Source organism: Candoia aspera, chromosome 4 (genome assembly GCF_035149785.1).
Source record: "Candoia aspera isolate rCanAsp1 chromosome 4, rCanAsp1.hap2, whole genome shotgun sequence".
NCBI lineage: Eukaryota > Metazoa > Chordata > Lepidosauria > Squamata > Boidae > Candoia > Candoia aspera.
In genome coordinates this window covers 8,224,112-8,248,592 of record NC_086156.1, presented here as the reverse complement: position 1 = coordinate 8,248,592, position 24,481 = coordinate 8,224,112, and the positions used below count along the sequence as shown (strand labels likewise).

Below are 24,481 nucleotides of genomic sequence, written 5' to 3'. Positions count from 1 at the left end.
AATCTGAATATTCACCTGGCTTGCAATCGCTCTGTATGACGCCTTGTTCGACCAAGGTTGGTTGACTGGACCACATGTCAGTTCACACAATACGCTCAGGTGCCAGAGCTTATGGTATTGCCTGAACGGCGGTACTGATGCAGCGTCTGTGGGAGTGGGAGGCTATCATAAGTCTGAATAAATAAATAACATAAAAAAGTAATTTCACAGAAAGCTCATTTCGACAGCATGTTCAAATCTGGGATCTTGGACGACTACCTCTTCCACCTGCAAGCACCAGTAATTTTGCAACCCCTCCGTTGTAAATGTTAAGGAATACAGTAATTCTAATGGGGAAAGGGGTTGTTAGAGGCAGGAAGGGAAAAGATTGGATTGCCACATCCCTCACACAGCCGAGCTGTTTGGGCTGATTAATTAGGGAGATGTGATGCCGCACCCTCCACCTGTACAAACTGCTCACAATGCTGATTAATTAGGCACTGGAAGTGTATTGTTAGCAGATTGCCCAATTTTGTTTTTTTCTGAAGATATTCACAGAAGACCTCAATAAGAGAGCTTGTTGGGTTTTTCCTACCTTCCCATTTTTTTTCTTCCTTTATTTTATTTTTTTAAAGTTCCCCAGCACTGGAAGCTGAGCCAGTGACATGCCAGCAGGTGCTACCCAGCGTTGGCTAGAGATAGTCACTGGCTTTGACCACATCAAGGGAGTCCAAAACATTTTCATTCGGTTGGGTTCCTGCAGGGGTATCCACAGGGAGGTCAAGAAAGTCAAGATGGTGCCCATAACTATGGGATCAAAGCCCTGCCCTTTTCTTAAACGTGTGGTGGCACAGACCAAAACAGGCCACCATCTTGACTTTTTGATCTCCTCCCTGGGGACACTCCTGTGTTTAGACCTTCTGAACCATGGCTTGTTTTAACAATAGTTTTTTTTTAAAGAAGGCGCACTAATTGGGGTCACATGTAATGTTACGAATAAACCAAGACGAGAAATCTTTGGTGGCCAAGGGTGTTTCTTAAAGTTTTTTGGAGGACTAAGGACTGCAAATTGGGTGAGGCCACATTATAGACATCTGAATGAGGGAGGAGTTTTGAAAGGCTTCTTGATTTGTTTAGAGTTGATATTTCTACAGTATTTGAGGCTTATCACACCTCAAAATGGCAGGAAACTGTCCTTTCTGTTCCCAACAGGGTTAGAGCAGGCCTCGAGGGCCACCAAAAGAGGACTTAGGAGCCACGTATAACTCTGGGATTGCAGATTGTCCACCCTTGACATAAACCATGGTTTGTACACTACAGTGTCAGGAGTCATACAATATGGTAAATGAAAACCACAAACTCCATTATGGTTTATTGACCTGTTTGAAGCCACCCCCTATGTGGTTGAGGTCAAAAAGGAAGACTAAATCATGGGGCACAAGAAGTAAAGCTTCTTAGTAGAAGCTTCAGCAAAATGCAAGAAGCAAAGAGTTTAATTTAATTTTAATTTTATTTCAGCCTTCCCCAACCTGGTACCTTCCAGATGTGTTGGGAATTACAGTGCCAATAATTCCTGTTAGCCATGCTAGCTGGGAAGTCTGGATAACTCAAGGTTCCAATAATCCTGGGGTCATGAACTTAGGAAAAGTCAATCTGTTTGAAATATTGATTCATCACAGAACAAGTACTGGGAAGGACAATCAACAAGGTACAAGGGGGTAAACATTTTCCCTTTAAAAATATTAAAGTATTTGGAGTGTTTTCTTTGAGGAAAAAAAAGGATGGGAAATTGGGGTTCCAATAGAGATTTCTACAATAATCCTTGGGTTGGGTTTACACTATACTATTAACTATGTTATTGAAGTGACCCAGTTTCTGGATTCATTTAGCTACCCAAATGGGCTGGGCTTACAGAACCCACAAAAGCGAACTAACCTTAAAACTGGTTAAGCTTAGCCTGATGTGTACATCAGGGTAAGTAGTGACATGGACGTTGCCATAAACCAATATTGCCAGTAAACTATCTGATTGCAATAAATATCCAAAAAATGGACGATGGGATATCATATATGCTGTTCTGAATTTGTGTAGGAAAGATAAAATCAGGAGGAGGAAGAGGAAGAGGAGGAAGAAGAAGAGGAGGAAGAGGAAGACTGGTATTCACCATTGCACGTTGCTGACTTTTCATGTATCCCTCCATCCTTCTAGACCTTGGCAACTTTAAGATATGTGGACTTCAACTCCCATGCTGGCTGGGGAATTCTGGGAGTTGAAGTCCACACATCTTAAAGTTGCCAAGGTTGAGAAGCACTGATCTAGAGACCCAAATAAACTCTGTAATAACTGTTCTGCTGTGCTGATAAGGAGCAGAAAATAGATTTTTAGATTGTCGTAGGACGCTGCACTCACAGGAAAAGGGAAGGGCAGCAGATACAAAGAGAAGGTTGGTCATAGAGATGATGGCAGGCAGATAAACGTGTAACAGTGATTAGAACAGAATTGGATCATTCCAGTGGTTGTTGAATATAGTCTGTTGAACTTAATCCTGAGAAAGAGGGGCTGGTGATCCTAAAATGAGTTGAACAGTTTTCTGGACCGCGGAAGGCTTGTCTGTTCCTAGGTCAGGGGGAAGTCTGTGAAGTGTTCAAGGGCAAGACCCAGAGGAAGCTTCACCAAAGACAAAAAGCATCACAGGGTATCTGCAGGGAGCGGGTAGGAAAAAGTGAAGATGGTGATCATAACCATACGATGGAAGCTCCCCCCCCCCGCATTTTTAGTGCATGTTGTGTATGTTAAAGGGGGGGGGGCTTTGATTGCCTTGTTGGGGCTGCCATCTTATCCTTTTTGACCCCCTTCCTGGGGACAGCCCTGCCATGGGACCTAACATACCAGCCAGGCTGTGTCAGAAGACAGATGGAGAAAAATCACCAGTTTACCTCTCAGGGGGTCATCTGCTGGATCAGTGTTTCTCAACCTCAGCCATTTTAAGATGGGTGGACTTCAACTCCCAGGATTCCCCAGCCAGCTGATGCTGGCTGGGGAATCCTGGGAGTTGAAGTCCACCCATCTTAAAATGGCTGAGGTTGAGAAACACCGTGCTAGGTCAAGCTGCTAATTCATCCGACTGAGAGAGATGGTAAGTTTGCCACTCTGCTCTGCAAGCACTTTTCTTAAATCTAGAGTTAGGTCTACAATTTAGCACAACTTAGACCGATGTGGCTATGCTAAGTACACCCAGATGTTAAGCTCCTATTATACCCGGCTAGGAAATGCTTACTTCCAGTTGGTTAGGAAAGGAAATGAATGATCAGTTTGGACTGGGTGTGCATCAGTTCGAAATGAAAGAATGCAAAAGCGTAAGTGAAGTTGGAAAAGTGAAATGGTTTGACACAGCTTGGCTGAAATGGTCTTTTGAGTAGATTAAAAGGGGAAACACACCAGAAACCTGTTTGGCCTTGCCTCTTTCAGTCAGATTCCTCAAAGCCATGCATGTACCCCATCACAATAACAATATTTTTAAAGGCATCCTGTTGCTTTATTACTCTGACCTAGCATTTACTTCCATCCAACATGGTAAACCATACAGGTAGTCCTCATTTAACAACCATTTGTTTAGTGATGGTTCAGACTTATGACAGTCCTGAAAAAGACAACTTGTGACTAGTCCTCACACTTATGACCGTCACAGCATCCCCACAGTCACACAATCACAGTGTAGGCACTTGGCAACCAGTTCACATTTATGACCATTGCAGCGTTCTGTGGTCATGCAATTGCCAATTTTTACCTTCCCGGTAAGCTTCTGGCAAGCAAAATCAATGGGGAAGCATTGTGTGGTCTGTTTAATGACCATGTGATTCACTTAAAGCCCGTGATTTGCTTAATGACAGCCACAAAAAAGATCGTAAAATCGGGTCAGATTTGCTTAATGACTGCTTCACTTAGCAACCAAAATTCTGGTCCCAATTGTGGTCATTAAGGAAGACTACCTTTAATATAGTTTGTTTGGTTTGGGCTCACTGTGTGCACTTGTCACTGCAGAAGCCATAGATTATGACTTACAGTGGTATAAACCAACTGTAGTTTATTTAGTAAACAAGGGTTTAGCAAGCCAGGGGTAAACTGGGCAGCGTGATCCACTTTCTTCTGCTACTGGTCATTGCAAAGGAACAGAACAAAGTGTCCATCTTCCTCACTTCCTATCAGGTAAAAAAGTGCCATCATCATTACATTTCCCAGATTTCACTTTGGGAGCAAACAGAATGTTGTTCATTCATTTAAGCAATTGCAATTCTTTCCCCGTCGTCCCCACCCATCTCAAAATAGATGAGATGCTTTTATGGAGGAGCTTTTCCAGATGTTCCATGTTCACTTCTCTTTATTGTCAGGTTGGCTTCCCAAGGCACCCCATTATACATTCATTTAGGCAGGGCCAGGTAGAGCAGCTGTTGCCAGCCTTCACCTGCGTCTCCAAGGCAAAGCCTCTCCTCTTTTAGTTTGGAAATAAACACTGCTTTTCCCATACAGGTTCAGGTTACTTCTGGAACACCTTGCAATTAATAAGAAACCCTGGATCTTCAGAAAGGCCAACAGTTGGCTCCTTTGTACAGCCGGGTTCAGTTCAGCTGCTGCCAGCGTGCCAAAAGGTGAATCGAGGCCTCGCCTTCCAGTGATCGTTCCTAAGGCTAAAGTATCAAAGGGAACCTTTCACCAGATGCATTCCTTCAGCCCAGCATGGATTTTGCTGGCCTTCCTGCGATTGGTTGCAACTAAAATTTCCCAGGAATACTCTGGGGCAGATGTAAATGGTTTTCAATGTTATGTATTTATCTATTTATATTTTTAATGCATTATAATATCTTGCATTCTGTCCTTCCTTTGGGAGACCCAGGTGGCTGAAATGGCAGTTGTGTGGGAGCAAGATCTCTTTGCAAAGCTCCAAATATCCTCCATACATACCCAATTTGGAACATTACGCACCAGGAGAGTTTTTTCTTGAGGTCCAAAGGAAATTAAGTTATAGTAGAATGCGGGTGGGGGAACGGAGGAATGTCACGAGAGTGGCTGTCAGATCATTTTTAAAAACAATATCCCAAACTTGCAATGGAAATATTTGAGTGGATGGATGTAAGGAATGACATTTGGGGAAATCGTGTTTATTTGCCTCAGACTTGGTTTATTCTAAGCCTAGGGAGGTTTCAAGCGTCTGTGTTTCAATGCAAGTGATCTGGAAGCTCCATTAGTGAAAGTCAAGGAGCACATGAGAAAAAATGGGACTAAAATTAACTATGAAGAACCAGCTTTAAAACTGACGATGAAGAAATGTGTGGCAGACTAGCACTTGGTAAAGTAGCCATGAAGGCCTTGGAAAACATATTCAGATGCTGCAATAGTTCCATAAAGGTCAGAACTGTGCGGGCTATGGTTTTCCCTGTGATGCGCTATGGAAGTGAAAGTTGAATTTTGAGGAAGGAGAATAGGAAGAGCATTGATGCTTTTGAACTTTGGTGTTGAAGAACATGCCTAATGCTGTGGTTCACCAAGAAAACAAGCAAGTGGATCATGGAACAAATCAACTCAGAGTTCTCACTTGAGGCACGAATGCCCATGATCAAATTAACATATTTGGGACACATTTATGTGAAGACTTGGCTCTCTTGAGACGTCTATAATGCTGGGAAAGGTGGAAGGAAAGAAAAGAAGAAAACCAAGAGTAAGGTGGATGGATTCAGTTACAATGGTGGTGGGAGCACCACTGAAAGACCTGAAGAACCAGGTTATGAACAGAGCCTGGAGAAAATCTATTTACAGGTAGTCCTCGCTTAACAACCATTTGTTTAGTAATGGATTGGACTTACAACGGTGCTGAAAAACCTGACTTACAACCGGTACTCACACTTATGACCATCGCAGCATCCCCACAGTCATGTGATTATGGTTTGGGCGCTTGGCAACCAGTTCGCATTTATGACCATCACAGTGTCCCATGGTCATGTGATTGCCATTTTCAACCTTCCCGGCCAGCTTCTGGCAAGCAAACTCAATGGGGAACCATATGATTTGCTTAACAAACCACGTGGTTCGCTTAACACCCACAGTGATTGGCTTAACAACTGCTGCAAAAAAGGTCATAAAATCAGGTTGGATTCGCTTAATGACTGCTTCACTTAGCAACCAAAATGTTGGTCCCAATTGTGGTCATTAAGTGAGGACTACCTGTCCATGGTTGCTAAGAGTTGACATCGACTTGATGGCCCATAATAATACATTTTCAGTGCAGGCCTTTTTAAGCATTGTCAAAGCATGTGTGTTATTTTGGCAGCTCCTAACATCACTCTTTATTCTGTATTACACTGGTTTTCTATATTTCCTTCCTGCAGAATGCAAACCCTCTTGACTTACTCACTGTTTCAGCTCAATTTTTTTTAAAAAGGTTATAAAGCCTATGATGTAACAATCAGAGCATCTACTAATGTTGTATGATACAGGAGGAGGAGGAGGAGGAGGAGGAGGAAGGATATAAAAGCCAAGGGGTTAATGATCATGTAATATCTCAAGACAATGTGGCAACGATATCAGATAAAGGTTTCCTGTGTTGTGGCTGCAGTGAGCAACATTACCCAGTGAAGAGCTAAATACTGCATGGAATCAGGCAGAGACCGTGTTTGGGAATTATTGGCTAGAAGCACACGATCTTGTTTGTCTCTTATCATGTATCTAATTTATGCCTATCAGTCTTTTTACCAGGTACCAGTCGAAGCAAATATTTTTACGAGGTTGCTAATGACAGCTTAATGTGACTATTCTGCCTGCTTCACCCTCACCCTTTATCACCTTATTGTTGCATTCATCCAGATAGTGTTAATATCTGGAGTGACAACCTCAACAACTTCTTATTTTTATGGCATGGGAAGGACTATTCCGTTTAATCTAGAGCCAATTTCCCTTTAATAGATTTCACAATGTGGCATGGACCTGAAGACGTGGGGAGGGGGAACCGGGGGGAAGAAGAAGCGATTCACCCTTGAATTTTTCATGAGGGTTTCTGATGCTACTTGCTGGTGACAACTCAGAGCGATTTGAACTAGCAATAAAGGCATTCCTGTTAGGCTTGCAACAATATTGACACAACGGAAAGCCTTAGGTCTGGAAGTCATATGCTGAGCTGAGGTTTCAGGATCTAAATTCAACTCCACATAAAGCCAGTTTCTAATTTCATATCAGTAGGGATGGAGGAGTGTTCTGCAGTACAGGTAGTCCTCGACTTACAACCACAATTGGGACTAGAACTTTGGTCGTTAAGTGAGCTGTGCCTGATTTTACAACCTTTTTTGCCGCAATCATTAAGTGACTCCAGCTTCCCTCATTGACTTTGCTTGTTGGAAGCCTCCTGGGAAGGTTGCAAATGGCAATCATGTGACCCCGGGATGCTGCCACCATTGTAAATAAATTCCAGTTGCCAAGCACCCAAATTTTGATCATAGGACCATGGGGATGCTGTGATGGTCGTAAGTGCGAAGACTGGTTGCAAGTCACCTTTTAAGCACCGTCGTAACTTCAAACAGCCGTTAAACGAATGGTTGTAAGTTGAGGACAACTGTATAAGGTTCTGTATATTTATTTCTAAGAATCCCTGCATTCTTCACCAGTTATCTCCTTAGCCTTTTCGCTTTGACTCATTCATCCATATATTAAGGGGCCGTGGTGGCTCAATGGTTAAGGCGCTGAGTCAGAGGAGCATTAAGGTCGGCAGCTCAGCAGTTCGAAACCCGAGAGCGCAAGCCGCATGATGGAGTGAGCTCCCGTCAACTTGTCCCAGCTCCTGCTAACCGAGCAGTTCGAAAGTGTGCAAATGCAAGTAGATGAATAGGTACCACTTCGGTGGGAAAATAACAGGGACATGAAAGGAGCCCCCTCAGACATCCCCCGGGCAATACAGAAGCGCTTTGGTAGGTGCTTCTGACATGGAAAAAGAAAAATACATATATTAATACACTTGCATTTTGCCTTCCTCCAGGAGTACAGGGTGGTTACCGTGAAGTTCTCCCTTCATTTTGTCCCCACAACAGCAAGCTTATAAGATGCTAAGATAACGATTGGCTCAAAGCAACCCATTAAGACCCTTGGTTGAACGGAGACCTTGTGTATTCCCAATCCATTTACTTTTTATTCTGCAGTGAATGTTATGAAGGACATTTGAGAGGCATCTCCTGTGCCTCTTTCCAGTGGATGTGGACTGAACGTGTCACCAGAGGGGACTCTTGCTAGCCAAAAAGACACTCAAGTGAAATTGAAGGATTTTCTGGTTATGTATAATTCAGCAGTCAAATATAGCAGAAACAGAACCTTTTACCTGGATTCTGCTCAATTTGGGTAAGTTCAAAAAGTCCCCCAACCCTGTTGGTCTATAATTTCTCAAGCAGCACATTGGCCTTGAATATCGTAAACATCACAAGCTCTGTACGGTTTATACACATTATGTTCTCTTTAAAGGAGAGTCAGAGCCAAGCGGTTTAGGGAAGGGATCACCAGATCCTCTTGTCCTCGGCTGACATACTGGAATTCTTCTGGTCCTTTAAATTTAGTTTTGCTTTTTGTACCCTCTGCTGCCAACACTATGAAGGCACAGTTCCTGCAAATTAGCAAGATTATTTTCTCTTCTGCTTCTTACAGTTTTAACTCAGGATTGACTTCGTCAAGCAAGTGTATTCTTCTGGTACTCCTTCTAGCTGGCGGTGTATCTCCAGAACAAGCAGCAATTTGGTCATAAGAACCTGGGAGTAATACCACCAGCTTCCCTAACAGAGGATAGTTTACTTCAGCCAAAGATACTGAGTTAACCCACTGTGGGAGGATAGTCACCGGTAGCCAAAAATCAGAAGAAACCTGGCAGCATCTTTTCTGACTAGCAAATTTTATTAAATTTTATTAAAAGGCATCAGCTTTCATGAACTCACTTTTAATGTCCCAATTTAAATCCTACACCAGTTTAGCCATTCTGTGCATCTAATGATTTAGTAATTACTAAAGCTAATGACTTTTTAAAAAATTCATCCTGAAAGCTGTCACCAGATTTCTGATTTTTGAGGTAACCCATGGAATTCTATCCCCAATGTTCAGCTCTGGATGAAAGAGGAAACATCCTTTTCTGCATAAGACATGAAAAGAAACGTTCCTTCTCAGAGAACAGCAATAAATGGAGACACATCTAGGCAGCTGAAATTTGGATACAAATACAGTACAAATATTACAGGTAGTCCTCCTTTAACTACCACAATTGAGATCGGAATTTCAGTTGCCAAGCAAAGCGGTCATTAAGCGAATCTGGCCTGATTTTATGACTTTTTTGTGATGGTCGTTAAGCAAACCGCATGGTCATTAAGCAAATCATGCAGTTCCACATTGATTTTGCTTGACAGAAGCCGGCTGGGAAGGTCAAAAATGGTGATCACATGACCATAGGACACTGTGCCAGTCATAAATGCGAACCTGTTGCCAAGCGCCCAAATTGTGATCATGTGACCACGGGGATGCTGCAACAGTCATAAGTGTGAGGACCAGTTGTAAGTCAGTTTTTTCAGCACCGTTTTAAGTCCAAACCATCACTAAATGAATGGTTGTTAAGCAAGGACTACCTGTATAGGACAGTTTCACAGAATACTGCGATGCTGCGCAAGGCTACTCGCTCCTTTGCGAATACCGGCACGACCGAAGTGCAGTGTTAAAGCGAATCGTATCACTGGCAAAGAAAGTTTCCAGCATTTGTATTTGTCAGATCACACCTAGAGAGGATCATTGTTAAGAAAACGCAGAACCTAAATGGTCAAAACCTTTAATGGATTAAAAAAAAACCCACACACATACACACAGTTGAAAAACCTACCAAGTTTGAGAATCAAAGGATTCTTATCTGGAATATAGTGCAAGTCCCGCCCCCCGCAACACACCTTTCTTTGTAACACAAACTCTGATCACTTTGGTTCACATACTTACAAGTATTGGCAAGATTGAACTTCTAACATATTTTGGCTGTCATTTCAAAACACAGACTGACAAACTTTACAAATAAAATATCTGACTTCATGATTACATATTTACAGTTGTAATTGTCCACTTTTAGTTACATCTAGTAGGAAGGTATCATAGGAAGGTAGTCATTTCCCCTTGTGCAACCTCAAACTCAAAAGTAAATTTAGAGGATATAGTGGCTTTTGTCTTGCACGTACATTTTACGGAGGCATACTCAGGTAATACCATTAAAACTGGATTATATAAGAAGTGAATTAATACTGTTTAAAGAAACAGTGAAAAATGACAAAGCCAGGCTTTAAAGCTGCAGCCTATAATTTACTATTCAGTAATACCACAGACTTCAATGTAACCTCTTCAGAATAAGTCATTTATTCCTTACTGCTTGAAGCCTCCCCCCTCCACTTCATGTAAGGAAAAACAAACAAAAAAGTTGATTAAGCATTAAAATGCTTTCCAAGCATGTCTGATGCAGAGGTGAGCAAATTCTCAAAAATTTGCTTTGGAGATGATCCACAAGCATTCAAAGATAACAACCACCTCTGAAATGTTTTCCTAGTCAAGCCAAGGAGTGGGAAACATCACCCTATCCCCATCTGCCTATGTAGCCTTTGAACTCTGTCCTTTCTGCTTGCTTCTTTAAAGAGCAGGTAGAAGAGAAACTGTTCTGGAGTTACTGCCTTCTCTCTCCTCCTCCGTTGCATTAACATGCTGGGTAGATGCATTCTGAGAGCTTCTGCGCCATGAACAGTAGCAGAGGGGATCTCCGAAATCGTCCCTAGTTCAGTCCAAAATAAGACAATGATTCTAGAATTTAGAAAACGAGCCTTCCCTTTGTGGCAGGCTCTTTCTAGCACCTGAATTTAGTTTCTACTTCTAACAGGAAATCTACACCGACATCTCAGGCTTAATGCCCCCAGGAGGGCAGAAGAGCCTAGAATTCCAGGCAGAGCCACCTGCCCAGAGCAGCAAAGCGAACCCACCTCCACTGTCGTATTCACCATGAGCTGGTTATAGTTTAAGAAGGGAGCCCAAGTCTTCCTCCAACACCACTGTGGGTTAATGTCCTAGCCCACTTCCACCCACAGTTGCATCCCTAGAGCTGTTTGTAAGGATTTTGTGTCCCCATATCCCAAACAGCTGTTCAGTGGGGGAGGTCAGAAAATAAAGTTGGAGAAGGATCCACAGGTTGAGAATTGCTGTTTTGGGACAACACCTGGAGAAGATTCTTCAGTGTATCTAAAACTCATAGGGAAACCAGTGACTCCAGAGATGTTTTGGGCTCTTGGTTCCCACCTGCACCAGACAGCATGGTTAAAGATGGTGGGAATTGCTTCAGCAATCCTCTGGAGATCCATCGCTTCCTATCCCTGATCTAAAACATAACCTTCTGATTGGGCTGGAAGCTGAACAAGGCTGGAAATAAAAGTGCCTAAAGTTGAATGGTGGTGCAGCACAAGGTCACTTTTGTATCAGAGCCACAGGAGTGGAGTATTCCTTTTAAAAAGCGTTTAACTAGCAATACTAGTGAAATTATTGCTGACTTTTGCTTTCATGAAGCATTAAATGAGTTCAAAACTTTTTCTCTTTAATATTCATCGTTCACTGGAGATACTAAAGAGAATACTACAAGGCTCAGATTCCTTTCAACTGTACATTGCACTTTAAATTGGAAAACCTAACACCTGCTCGTTAGGTCAGTGGTGGTCTATGGTATTAAAATAACTATTGTGCTCACCATGGAACTAGTTGAGAACACCAGGTATTTAATGCAGTGACATTAGCACTCTTCCTTATAAAGCAATCACAGATTGCAAGTTCTGCAAATTTGCAAAAACAAGAACACAAAGTGATCTCTTCAGAAATGCTCCGTCAGACAAGAGTTCGTTTACAAGAGACTTTAAGTAACACTATTAGCTTGCCCCGTTCCTTTCATGGCAAGTCCTGTTTCAGCCCTGGAACCTGGCAGATTCCCAGAACACTCAACAGGTATCCAATAAAAATGTTCTCCTCTTCACCGGCATAGCATAATGAGGGCACACTTATTGGTAAAGTTCTTCAGGACCCATCTAACAGAGACCCAGTGGCATATCTTTTGGAACAAAAGTAAATTTTGGCTGTGTGTTTCCAGAAGTGATATAGAGAGCCATAAAACAGCTGAGCAGCTGACAAACTTACTGTTGGTTTTCAAGATGGTTTGCTCCCCATCTCAAGAAACCAGATGTTTAAGACATAAATCAGTGTAGTATTCCTGTGCTAGCCCTGCCTGCAAAGAACTTCTCTAAGGCCTGGCCCATTATTCCTTCATACAACAATGGTCCTTTCATTCCAGTCCCCTTCATTTTAAAGGTAACCATATGATGAACGATACTTGGACAAATACTATTCTACTACTCCACTGTGCCATACCAAGCAACTGTCTTTTGGGTACTTGTAGAATTAAGATTTGCTTCAAGGCTTTGAAAAATGGCAGCAATTTCAAGAACCTGGGAGAACAGCCATGAAGAATAGGCTTGCTGCGCATGAAGTCTGTGATGAACTTTTTCCACCAAACAGTCAAACCCAGGAAATTCTCAGAAATAAATCAAGGTAAGTGCTTGACCACTTTATGGTGAGTTATTTTCTTCCCCGGTGCAGGCAACTCACACTGGTTATTCAAGAAGAAAAATCCTAGCTTGAACCGATCCTTATTCTGCTTTTACAAAGACAGTACGGATCCGGGCGTTCAGTCACTGTGAGGCTTCTCGGGAACACCCTGTGGACAAAGCCAAAAGTGTTATTGTACTATTTTTTTTTTCTAATTCCAATGAAACTTGAGTTCTTTGAAATTAGTTGGCTTTGCTGCTAGGCTTGCAGGCAGCTCAGCCCAAGCTACATAAGGCTTAGATTCCAACATGCTATTACTGAAGCGCTAGAAAACAATCTGATCCATCAGGCAGGACCTCCTTTCAGGTAACTCCTTTCCCATAACAAAGATAAAACTTTTATAATCATTGCTGAAATATTAATTACAATTTAGAAAGAAATCAAAGGAAGGGAATAAGCAGGCCTGTAGTTGAAGTGTTACAATCCAATGAAGCATCCTTTCACTTCCAGCCACCACCCAATGGTAACCACCCTGTTTGTTTCTGGGTTCTGGATCAAAGGTCAAAATTGGGCACATCAAATATTTTCCAGCCACGTCAGACTGCAGGTCTAATAAGATACAGAACTCAGAATCAGCGTGGCTAAGGAAGGAAAGGTTATTCTGAACTGACATGGGATGAAGATGGATCATCTAATTCAAAATGCTGCTTCCAATAATGGCCAAATATTCCTAGAAACTTGCAAACTAGGACTTGGATTCTTTCGACCTTATATTGACATTTGTATCTTAAGTTCTGTTCAGCTCATCTTTATAAACAGATATATTCTTTGGGTGTAGGATATGTATCTTTCTATACAAAACACACTTTAAATGCTTCCTAACTTACAGCCTATCACCACATTATGTCAATGTCATAATTTGGAAGGGGGGAATTCTTTTACAGTATTCCTGCACTGACTACTTCAACAGATCCAGCCCCCTAAAAAACCCAATTACCATTGTTAATACATTCCATTGAACAGAAACTTGTCACTTTTCATTTTAATAAATACAATAGGTCCTTCCGGCTTTGACCGGCAGAATGGATGGGAATGCAACAAACACCATTTCTTCTGCAGTGGGAAAAGCTGCATTTGTTACTTTCTGCCATGCAGCCACTAATTATTCTTCCCCCAAACATTTAGAGGCTTAATACCTGGACACTGCTGTTAAGCTGTTCTAGCTTGACTAAGCTGTTGGATGAGAAGTTCAGAAAAAAGGAAAAAATAAATTTCCCAACCTGTTTTTCAACACATTTTATTTACCTAAGGTCACGTTATTGACAAGGCAGTGCCATCCTGAAACCCAGACAAGGGCGCTCCGTTACCCAGCAAATTTGCTATGCCAGTTGTAGAGAGATACAGGAACAAAGGCTTTTAAGATGGCTGAGGCCAAACATCCTTAGTAAAATGAATCAATCGAACAAACAATTTATTCTTAGTATAGAACAAGCAAGTGTCCTGGGGCATTTCCAGAATCTGAGGCTGAATGCCACAGCTATTTCAATACACAAGTCACACATAGGAGTTTTCTGTCTTACTCCATTTATTGAAAAAACATCCAGTAAATAAGGGCTCAGCAATAACCATGTCTGCAGACTCCCTAGGACAATATATGGTTAAACTCTTACAGCATGCGTGTCACTCTTAACAGGCATCAAATGAAACAGCCATGGATAATAAAGATTTTAACAGCTGAAGAAGCACTTTTCACCTCAAAAACCCAGCACAGATATATAATTACCATAGCAAGTTGCCGTCCTATGTTTCCTACAGTCACACCTCCCGAGAAAAATATACATGGTAGCCAAGATCGGATATAAAGGAAATCTGGGGATGTATACCTAAAGAAAAGGAGAGAGGGAAAAAAAAAACAATTGAGAATTGTTTGTAGTTTTAACATCTCATCAAAACTGGTCTGGACATTTTGCTCTGCTGGAACAAGGGATGGCAAGAGGAATTTGGATCTTTGTATCTTATCAGCAGTACTAAATAATTGACTATATATACACACACACACACACATATATACACAAACACACATACATATACTGTGTGTTTATATACAGTATATAGGTAATCCTTGCTTAACAACCATTTGTTTAGTGACAGTTCAGACTTACAATGGTGCTAAAAAACACCCCAACTTGCAACTGGTCCTCACACTTATGACCATCACAGCGCACCCCCTGGTCACATGATCATGATATGGGCACTTGGCAACCAGTTCTCATTTATGACCATCGCAGTGTCACGTGATCACCATTTTTGACCTTCCTGGCCAGCTTTTGAGAAGCAAAATCAATGGGGAACCACGTGACTTGCTTAATGTCTGAGGTGACTCACTTAACGAGTGCCGCAAAAAGTCATAAAATTGGGTTGGATTCGCTTAATGACTGCTTCACTTAGTAAATGAAATTCTGGTCCCAATTGTGGTCATTGAGTGAGGCCTACCTGTATACACACACACACACATACATACATACACACACACACATTTACAGAGAATACTTTGAATGTATGCATGTTAACATCCTTAGTGTCCTAACAGTCAGGAACCACGCTGAAACAAGGAACAGGCCTCTAGTGTTTTATTACTGCCACATTAGACAGAAAATCCTAACAAACTGAAGAAGCATGGGAAAAACCCAGACAGATAAACCCCAAAAATTCAGGCGGGTCTGATCTGTGTCTCTTTGAATGGCCTCTTAACTCCTCAGTACTACGCATGCGTTTTCCCCCCTGGATAGGGGCCCCCTCCTGCTCACCACCAGTACTCATGACACTTAGGAAATGTTAAACCTTCTAGAGCTGTTAAGAAAAATCTTGTGATGCAGCTTTGTAAATAAGCCCAAGGAAGTTACTAGCTGGTTACAAGTTATGCAGGCACAGAGTAGATGGCTTTCCTTCCTTGGTTTATAGGCACAGTAGAGACAGCATTTCCTCCACGCTTTCTCATTCGCCTGCTTGTCTGCAGTTCCACAGGGCCTACAACCAGCCTTGTCTTAACTGGACATCCTACCAAGTCTAAAACTGTTCGCCCATATTACACATTTACACAGCTCAATTCTGGCCTTGCCCATAGAAACAAAGCTGTGTTATTAAGTTAGGACTGTTATTGCCTTCTTTAACAGAGTAGCCACATATATTTGAAGAGCCAGTCTGGTGTAGTAGTCAAGGCGCTGGACTAGAAACCCGGGTGGCATAATTTCTAGTCCACCCGGGTGGACTTAGGGCCAATCAATCTCTCTTAGGGCCAACCACCTCACAGGGCTGCTGTTGTGGGGAAAACAGGAGGCGGCGGGTTTATGCAGACTGCCTTGAATCCTACAAAATAAAGGCCTGTCATAAATCTGATAATAAATAAAGGAATACGTTGAACAAACTAAAATAAGCACAGGCCTGATTTATGCCTTTTCAAAAATGGCTGAACAATTTGAACGAAGAGAATGTGAGAGATACTTACTGATAAACTCCGTTATAGACCAGAAATTGTGTAATCAGAGTAGCTACAAAAGCAATGGTAATTCCGAGACCCAGACCGCTTCTCGAACGATCAAATGTCCACCAGAGGCCTAGAGACAAAGCTGCTAGGGTCAGGGAGAGCTGGACATTGTTTGCAAAATCCAATTTCTAAGCAGCAAGCTAAGGAAATTGTAAAGTCGGGCAAGTAGATTGCTCCAAACAAAAATCTTAATGTTTAGCCAAGTACCCCCCTCATTATCCTTTTCACTTTTTATTGGTCCTTTATCTTTCCTACCATTATCTTCTGGGTCTCATCCGTAACATGCAGAAATCAATTTATAGAACATATCAGAAGCAGGAATAGTGTACTTGAGACCATTTTCCTGCAAACCTCACTCCTCTTTTCAGCTGAGTACTTCAACCTGCAGGGGGCAATCGTTTCTATACATTTTCTAAGCTCTCTTTAACGAGGCGTTAATTTGCATGAAATAAAATTTAAAGCAGTGTCCCAAGGGAGAAGCTAGAACAAAGCCAATGCTACATTTTCAGTTAGGCAGCCGGAACAAGCCCAGCTACTTTAAAACGATGTCTTGTATGAATGCAGCTGGAGGACAGTAAACTGCCGAATAAATCTCCAAATCTATACATGACATTTTAAAAAGAATGCTTTCTTATAGGCCTGCCTTTTTTTTACAAATGTAAAAAAAAAAGTTCCTGTCCTCACGATTTGCTACATTTCCAATAAATTTCACTTGATAACACCTAAGCAATGCCCTACCTCCCACAAGTGAAGAGGTACAGCTGGCTGTGTCTCACTTTGCTATTTAAGTCCATTGGTATGAAATATTAGTTACAAGTTTGGCTAAGTCTTTGGAAGCCAGAAAAGGAATATGAAGATCCTTCAGACCACCACCAGTACCTCCACCAGCACTAGAATGGAAACAAGCCCTCATGCCAGAGAAAACAATCAGTTTCTTTTTGCCAGCTCTGGTGGCTTTCGTTCAGATTCTTCAGGAGAAAGCGGAAAGAGACACAATTAATTTTAAGCAGATACTTTAGAGCAGTTTCTTTCTCAACTTCAGGAATTTTAAGATGTGTGGACTTCAACTCCCAGAATTCTGGCTGGGGAATTCTGGGAGTTGAAGTCCAAACATCTTAAGAGTTGCCAAGGTTGAGAAACACTGCTTTAAAGAGTAGGTAGCATGGACATTGATTTTTGAAACATAATTATTCAAATCAATTGAAGCTGGTCCAGCAATGATGGGAAAGATTTAAAAAACACTAGGCCACATTAAGCCAATATTTTCAAGGATACAGCACTTGCGTGGTTAATGCCGACGAAGACAGCAATACATCGCATTACGCTTGCCCATTCTCGTTTGAATTTGTGTGGTTCACCAAGATGGCTGTCAATGCAAGGGTAGAGCAGGCCAATAACAGCTGCAAAAGGGAGAGGAGGAGAAGAACAAGATGATGAAATCACTCCATTATTATTTTTAAGTTACCATTCATTTTCCTCTCCTCAGCAAATTGCAAAGCCTACCTTTCTACAATCTTGAGTTCTCGTAATTATATTTAAGAAACTGCCTCATGCATAAGGTTGCAGGGAGTGCAGCGGTGGTTTTAAAAAAATAACATTTATGATGCTGGGCTAATACCTGCAATCTTCACTTTGGGTTCCCAGAGGACAATGATTCCTTGTGACTAGTAATCACGTATAGAGTAGGTAGAAATGGCCACTCTCTCTGACTTGCCTACTACAAAAAGTAGCACCTGACAGTTTCTCGAAAGTACCCAAGTATAAACACTCGTACAAACTGTAGCACTCTAAAGGAATCTCTTTCTAGATACAATGCTTGTATTAAAATGAAAGACTGCTGAAGATTTTTAGCCACTAGGAGAACCAACATAACGTTTAGAACTTGGTACATATTGTAATGGTAAATATTGATATGGAGTCCTTAACTAAGAATGCAGCATTTCATCTGACTCTTTAATCCAGATACAGTATCTCCCATAGGCTAAATAAATAAATAAATAAATAATCCAGCTTCTTCCACTTGGAGAAAATACTTTTTTTCTGAAGGGTTTATGCAAATAGAAAGAATGCAGACATTTAGCTTTTAATTATAGCATTTATATATTTTGTCAATAATGGGTTCCTCAAAGTATCCATTTAATAGGAGCCTACTGCTGAAACATGCTGCCTTCTGAAGGAATCAACAATTGCTTTTACAAATAAAATTACTGGAGAAAACATCCAGGAGTAAGTTATCAGAAAGCCTCTCTAAGGCTCAAAGTCTCTGTGATTTGATTCTCAACTACTGTAAAACGTAGAAATACACTTCCCGCATATGGAAAACCATGTGAAGTGTTTTCAGATGAGCATGGTGACCAGCTGACGATGCCCTAGTCATTTTCATGCCCACACGTTCAATGCAACAACTATGTATGACTGTGCTTTCTTCTGCCTGACTTATTTTACAGACCAAAGCTATAATGGTAAAAAATCCCATCTATTTTTGTGAAATAAAAGCAAGCTTCTTTTTGCCTGCTTGACCTGCTGAAAAGAGATTGTAAGCTTGATGCCATACTTGGCCCTGGAGCCAAAGGGACAGCTGTGTGCAATCTTGTGTCAAAACCAGCTCTGTTAAATATTAAGATTTGAAACCTGATGTCTGAAAATACCTTCTGGAACAGATGATCATTAAAAGGGATTAGTTTACCCAACTGAAGAGGAATTACAGTAATTCACCTTTGGGCTTTTACTTGTACTCTGTCTTGGAAAAGACCCATCTTCTATGAGCATCTTGCCAGGAACTGGAGCTGCTTTTAAAACAGGGCACCAAGCCAGGTCTCAGTTCCCTTTCTCTGCTGTCACAACATGTGACTTCCTTGTTTCTGATTGAGTATGTGGCATGTTCAGGCTGACAACCAATAGGAACAGGAGCACACGACTCACCAGTTTCCACAGCGAACCAATTATATGGCCGAGAGTAATGATGAATCACGCCCGCTCCTGTGTTAAAAACTTGCCAAGCAATAATAGCTAGAGGAAACTCTCCTGCCTCCAGGATGAATGATGCCAACTCTCAAAGCATTAGCTGTCTAGGAAGGATATACTCGGACTGCTGAAGGCTGCTATTTTCTTACATCTACTCTGAGTGTTCTCCTCGTCACCACAAAAATATCCCTATTGATCTCAAATAGCACCAACAATGTATGTAAGTCCTTAAATGCCACCCTGGCTAAACAATGAGGGGGAAAAATGCTTTTAAAGTAAATAAGCAAGAAAGTAACCTACACAATCCTGGGCAACTAACTGGCTTCCTCCAACTCATTTTGGAGACCCAATAATTGGAAATTCCAACACCTTCTTTAGAAACCTTCCCATTGAACCCTGCTCTAACCCACTGACTCACCTGCTGCTGTCCCACAGCACGGGGGCACCCACCAGGCGGAGGAGAAGATCGTAGAGATGACCTCCTCAGGGAAGAGAGTCACGTTCCTCTGGATCTGCAGCAAGTTCAGCACCAGCGCAAGAAAAGTGCCCACGGCAAAGAGCACCAGGCTGCGCTGCACTAGGTCCCTACTTAAGTTCAAGTTGCTACCCGGGCCGCTGTCCGAGCTGCTCAGGTGCCGTGCTGTGTGACCCACCAAGGTCAGGGGAGAGCTGGAAACAGATGAGCTTAGCATTTCGCCCACTTTGGCTGCCAGCCCTGTTGCAGTTCCACCTCGGTGAGCTTTGTATCTTCCCTTGGCTGTACAGGAGCAACTCCAGGTGTGATTCTCTGGCTGGGGCACAGGCGTCTCCATCAGGTTCCTGAAAAAGGCATCAGGGTGTCATAGTATCAAGAACACCCAAGAGAGCTCTCAAGCCTGCCTGCTTTCATATGCATAAATCTTGATGGTTCATACTCCTCTAGTTAACCCAAGGCCTGATAAAATTCCTTTGATAGCATTAGCCTAGAACATGACCTAAAAGAATGTCATTCATTTGAATGACACCTTAGATATAACCTTAAATAAGGAATTCTCTTTACCCTTAATAATTTTTTTAAAAAGCCCCCCTCTCCACAAGTCTTGGCTGACCTAACCATGTTGTTGTAAGACTTAATGGATGTGAAGCACTTTATAGTGAAAATGAAGCAGTAATGCTGAGTATTATTACCTGGATACAGAACTAGGGACTCATCAAAACTGCTACTTAACCAAGCATATTTATGAAGTCACCTGACTTCTTTATCTCACAAAGCTGTTGCCACATAAAACTTGCTTGGAACTTTTTAGAAGAACAGCAGGATAAAATCATTATAGACTAATTCAAATAGTTATTTACGCTGTTTCGAAGAATATATACTTCCACATTGGTTCTACAGAGAAAATCTATCTAGAATTCCAAATACAAGCATTAGCATCAGCAGCATGTAATTTTATACTGTATATCATGATGTCAAAGCAGTAAGGATTTTCTAGGAGTAAAATATAGTCCTTTAAACTTTTGATTAAGTGCCAACAAGTTGGTGACCACATAGACCCCTCTCCAGGAGGATCTGTCCCCAACCTTGGTCCTTCAGGTCTTCCTTCAGGTGCACTCATCACCACTGTAACTGAGTCCATCCACCTTGCTAGCTGCCCTCATCTTTTCTTCCTTCCACCTTTCCAGCATTATTGACTTCTCAAGTGAGCTGCATCTTCACATCATGTGTCCAAAGTAGGATAATTTGAGCCTGGCCATTTTTGCCTCAAGTGACAACTCTGGGTGAATTTGTTCCATGATCCGTTTTGTTTTCTTGGCTGTCCATGGCATTTTCAGGAGTGTTCTCTGACACCAAAATTCAAAAGTGTCCACACACTTTCTATCCTGCTTCTTCAGAGTTCAACTTCTATGATGTGGGATAGGGACAACCACTGCCTGCAGGAGTCTGATTTTTACAGGTATAGACCCTTTAAGCTTTACTAAGTATTAAAAACGTGGCATCAAATGGTCCTAATGCCAGTGACATGGAATGTTTAAGTAAGTTTCCAAATAGTTAGAGCCTATAATCTAAAAGTTCCCATTTCATGTTGGTTATTCATCTGCCTTTTTTTTTTGCTCTTCAAAACAGGGCAGACTTTGTAATAAGATACCAAACTAACTGTGTCTATTCGGTGTCACAAGAGTGCTAATACTGTAGGATAAAGGCTGCCTCTTGAGAGAACTTAGTGAAGGCCACTGGATCTGGTCACAGAACTCATTCTGCTCTGTGGACAGAACCACCAGTCTGACATCTGACACTACCATATTTCCTTATCAAGAAAAAGTCTCCCTCCAAGTGAGACCAGCGTGCTTTCTCAAGACTTCACCTAAGCAGGTAACGCCAGACTTTGGAAAACAGAGTCTAAACAGAGTCAGTCATCATGGATACTTGGATGGGAGACCACCAGGAGGAACCAAGGCTGTAGGCCAGCTTGGGAAACTGAATAAATATCCCAGAAGGCAATGGCAAGCCACTTGCATGTTGTTGCCAAGAAAATGACAGGGGCATGTCAATTAAGTCACAAGGAGTTGAGTCTGACTCAAGGGAGTGCTTCTGTTTTTAACTGACCTGCAATTAAGAATTCCTTTTCCCATTCTTTTGAATTAGCCTCTTCCCCCTCCAGCATTTAACTGCAAATATTTGGAGAAGGCTTAAAGAGTCCACCTCATTCCTTTTGGTCCTGAGCAGTGTTGCCAACCGTGGCAACTTGAAGATGTGTGGACTTCAACTCTCAGAATTCCCCAGCCAGCATGGGAGTTGAAGTCCACACATCTTCAAGTTGCCAAGGTTGAGAAACACTGGACCTGAGGCTCCTAGCTACTAAGCCCCACAACTGCTGCCTGCAAGCAACCATGCAGAGAATAAGCCCACAAGATGTTAACCAAGCATGCTGTGTGGATGTGGGGCACTTAATCCTCCCAGCTGCCTATTGCAATGGGGGGTGGGGGGGAGTTTCAAAAGAACGCAGAGAACATCTGCAAAGAGCCACCAAGCGAATCCAACCCAAAGGTCCGTCTCTCCCCCAGCAAAGGCCAACTGGATCTTCTTACAAACTAGTTTTCCCCAACCAGGTCAATCGGGAAGGATAACTCCTAACATCCCCGGCCCTGGTCGCCCAATGCATCTGGAGGGCGCCCAGTTGGAGGAGGCTGGTCTGCTGCAAAAAGGCTGGGGACCCCGGTGCTGCCTCCCTTCCGCAGCTCAAAGGGCGAGGGACTCTAACAGCCCACCGGCTTTCCCCCTCTGCCCGGGCCCCGCAGGTAGACTGCCTCCGGCTGTGGAGTCCCAGGTGCCCGCCAGCAGCCCGTCTCCCGCGATGCTGCGGCGGCGGGAGAGGGGCAGCGTCCCTGTCACCCCGCCAGCGCCGCGCGCGCTCGCCTACCTGCCGGGGTTGAGGCAGCGCCGTCCCTCTCGCTCGGCCCCGCGCGCACACACGCTGCCTCGGCCGCCCGGCCGGCTTTTAAAGGCGCGAGCGCCGCGGCGCGAGGCACTCCGGGCGGCGCCCCCCCGCCCCTCGAGCGGGGCGCTGCTGTCGCTGACGCGGCGGAGCGGGGGGAGGGAGAAGGCGGGCGCTGCCGCGGAGCCCCGGGAGCAGCATTGCAGTCTGGTGAGGCCGGCCAGCCAATCGCAGCCAGGCGGGCCATATGACGTGAGGGACACACCACCCGCCCTTCCCTCAACTGACAGGGCGGGAAGGAGCGAGCGAGCCAGCAAGCCGGGGGGGCGAGGGTGGGGGTCGCGTGGCAGGAAGGAACGTCCCAATGCTAGCACGGGGGTGGCGCCCTTAGCTGGGCCCACGTAGGGGCGCCCGCTTCTCTTTCTTCGGGCAACCCGCCTCCCCCCCCGCGGGAACCCGCAGCCTTCCTCCCGTCCTCCCGTGCCGTTGGCTCCTCCCCCTCGTCCCGTCACCGCCGCTGGAGGGTTGGTGGCCGCGAGAGCCCCGCGAGGTAGGTCAGGCGGGGAGGAGGCGGGGAGGCCCTCCGGGGGCAGGGGCTGCTGCTCCTGACACTTTTGACCTCCGAGGCTTTGGATCCCAGCTCCCATCCGCCACCGTCGCCCGTGGCCTTGCTGGGAGAGGATGATGGTCTTGTAATCCATCACTTTGGAGGGCACCGTTCGGAGCCGGGCTGGACAAGAGCGATGGGATGAGAGTTAGTCCCCAGTGTGGTGTTACTGGGACAACTGGAAAGCCTGTCCTAAGAGGCAAGGGTGTCCGCATCAGGGTGCAGCCCAAAAGGTCAAGACGGCCGCCATCTTGACTTTTTTGACCACGTAATGCAGACAGCCCCACTAAGGGAGACCTTTCTATGGATGCCAGACAGCCTAGGAACTTTTGACATTATCTGCAGGGTGGGAGATGTTGTCGTCTTATTTGTGCCCACACTTTGGGGGTGACCCACCTTTATGGCAGAAGAGCCCACCGCCTGCCCCTTTCCCCTGCCAACATTGCTCCAGTTTGGGGGAGAAGGGAGGCTGACCTTTGTCACACTGTCCTTCCTCTGCCAAAGGGCACATGATGATGAAAATAGCCAATATACTGGTGAAGTGTCTGTCTCTGGAGGAAAGAATCATTCCACTTTTCCCTTTCCCCAGATTTCCTGAGCAGTTTTTTTTATCCAAATGTAAATGTGTAGTTAAAATAAGAGTTGGAAGGGCTGTCTAGCCCCCCCCCCCCCGAGTCCTGCCTCTACTTAAATGCAAGGATCCAAATTAAGACATGCCTGGTATGTCCAGTTCTGCTTTAAGCACATCCAGAAAAGAGGAATCCTCGCTTTCCTTAGGAATTGCTTCCAGTGTTGGACTGCTCCTACAGTCAGGAAGGGTTTTTTTCCCATCATTTGGTTAGAATTTGCCTTCCTGTAGCTGGATCACGATTCTGTGTCTTTTGTTTTGGGAAAATAAAGAACAAATCAGGATTCCTCCAGGTCGTTCGTTCATTCATTCAATTTATGTAGCTGCCCATCTCACTCCGGTGACTCTGGGCAGCTTACAAAGTCAAAAATCCAGAGAACAACACAAAAATCAACCAAAAAATAATTGCGGAAATCATTAAAAACAATAAAACTATTAAAACCGTTAAAACGTCATCAGCGGTGAACACCATTCGTTTTCCTAAAAGTACAACTATTTCGCAAGCCATCCACCAAAGTCACTGATCCCCAGGCTCTTCTGGAGGGCCAACAAGGTTAGGGCCGGTCTCACCTCAGGAGGAGGATGTTCCAAAGGGTGGGTGCCACGGCAGAAGAGACTCTCCTCCTGGGTCCCATCAGACAATATTCCTTCGTGGACGGGACCTGTAACATGCCCTTCCTGGAAGTCGTGTTTTCCTTTGTATCCTTGCTCAAGAGCTTCCATCGGACAGA

The 24,481-nt window shown here is 43.6% G+C and overlaps 1 protein-coding gene across 2 annotated transcripts; it reads right to left on the bottom strand.

Moving 5' to 3' along the window:
- Positions 1 to 9,795: 9,795 nt before the first annotated feature.
- On the bottom strand, positions 9,796 to 22,558 carry INSIG1 (insulin induced gene 1). 2 transcript variants are annotated; one of them, XM_063303373.1, is made up of 6 exons: positions 22,501 to 22,558; positions 19,521 to 19,921; positions 17,414 to 17,538; positions 16,100 to 16,266; positions 14,378 to 14,477; positions 9,796 to 12,763 (listed from the first exon to the last, which is right to left on the bottom strand). In XM_063303373.1, the coding sequence occupies exons 2-6, from the start codon at positions 19,912 to 19,914 to the stop codon at positions 12,734 to 12,736; spliced, it is 816 nt and encodes a 271-aa protein (XP_063159443.1). In that variant the 5' UTR covers positions 19,915 to 19,921; positions 22,501 to 22,558; the 3' UTR covers positions 9,796 to 12,733. The 2 variants fall into 2 exon arrangements, with proteins under 2 accessions (XP_063159443.1, XP_063159442.1); XM_063303372.1 differs by lacking the exon at positions 9,796 to 12,763 and having other exon boundaries at positions 14,162 to 14,477.
- Between the last annotated feature and the right edge of the window lie 1,923 nt (positions 22,559 to 24,481).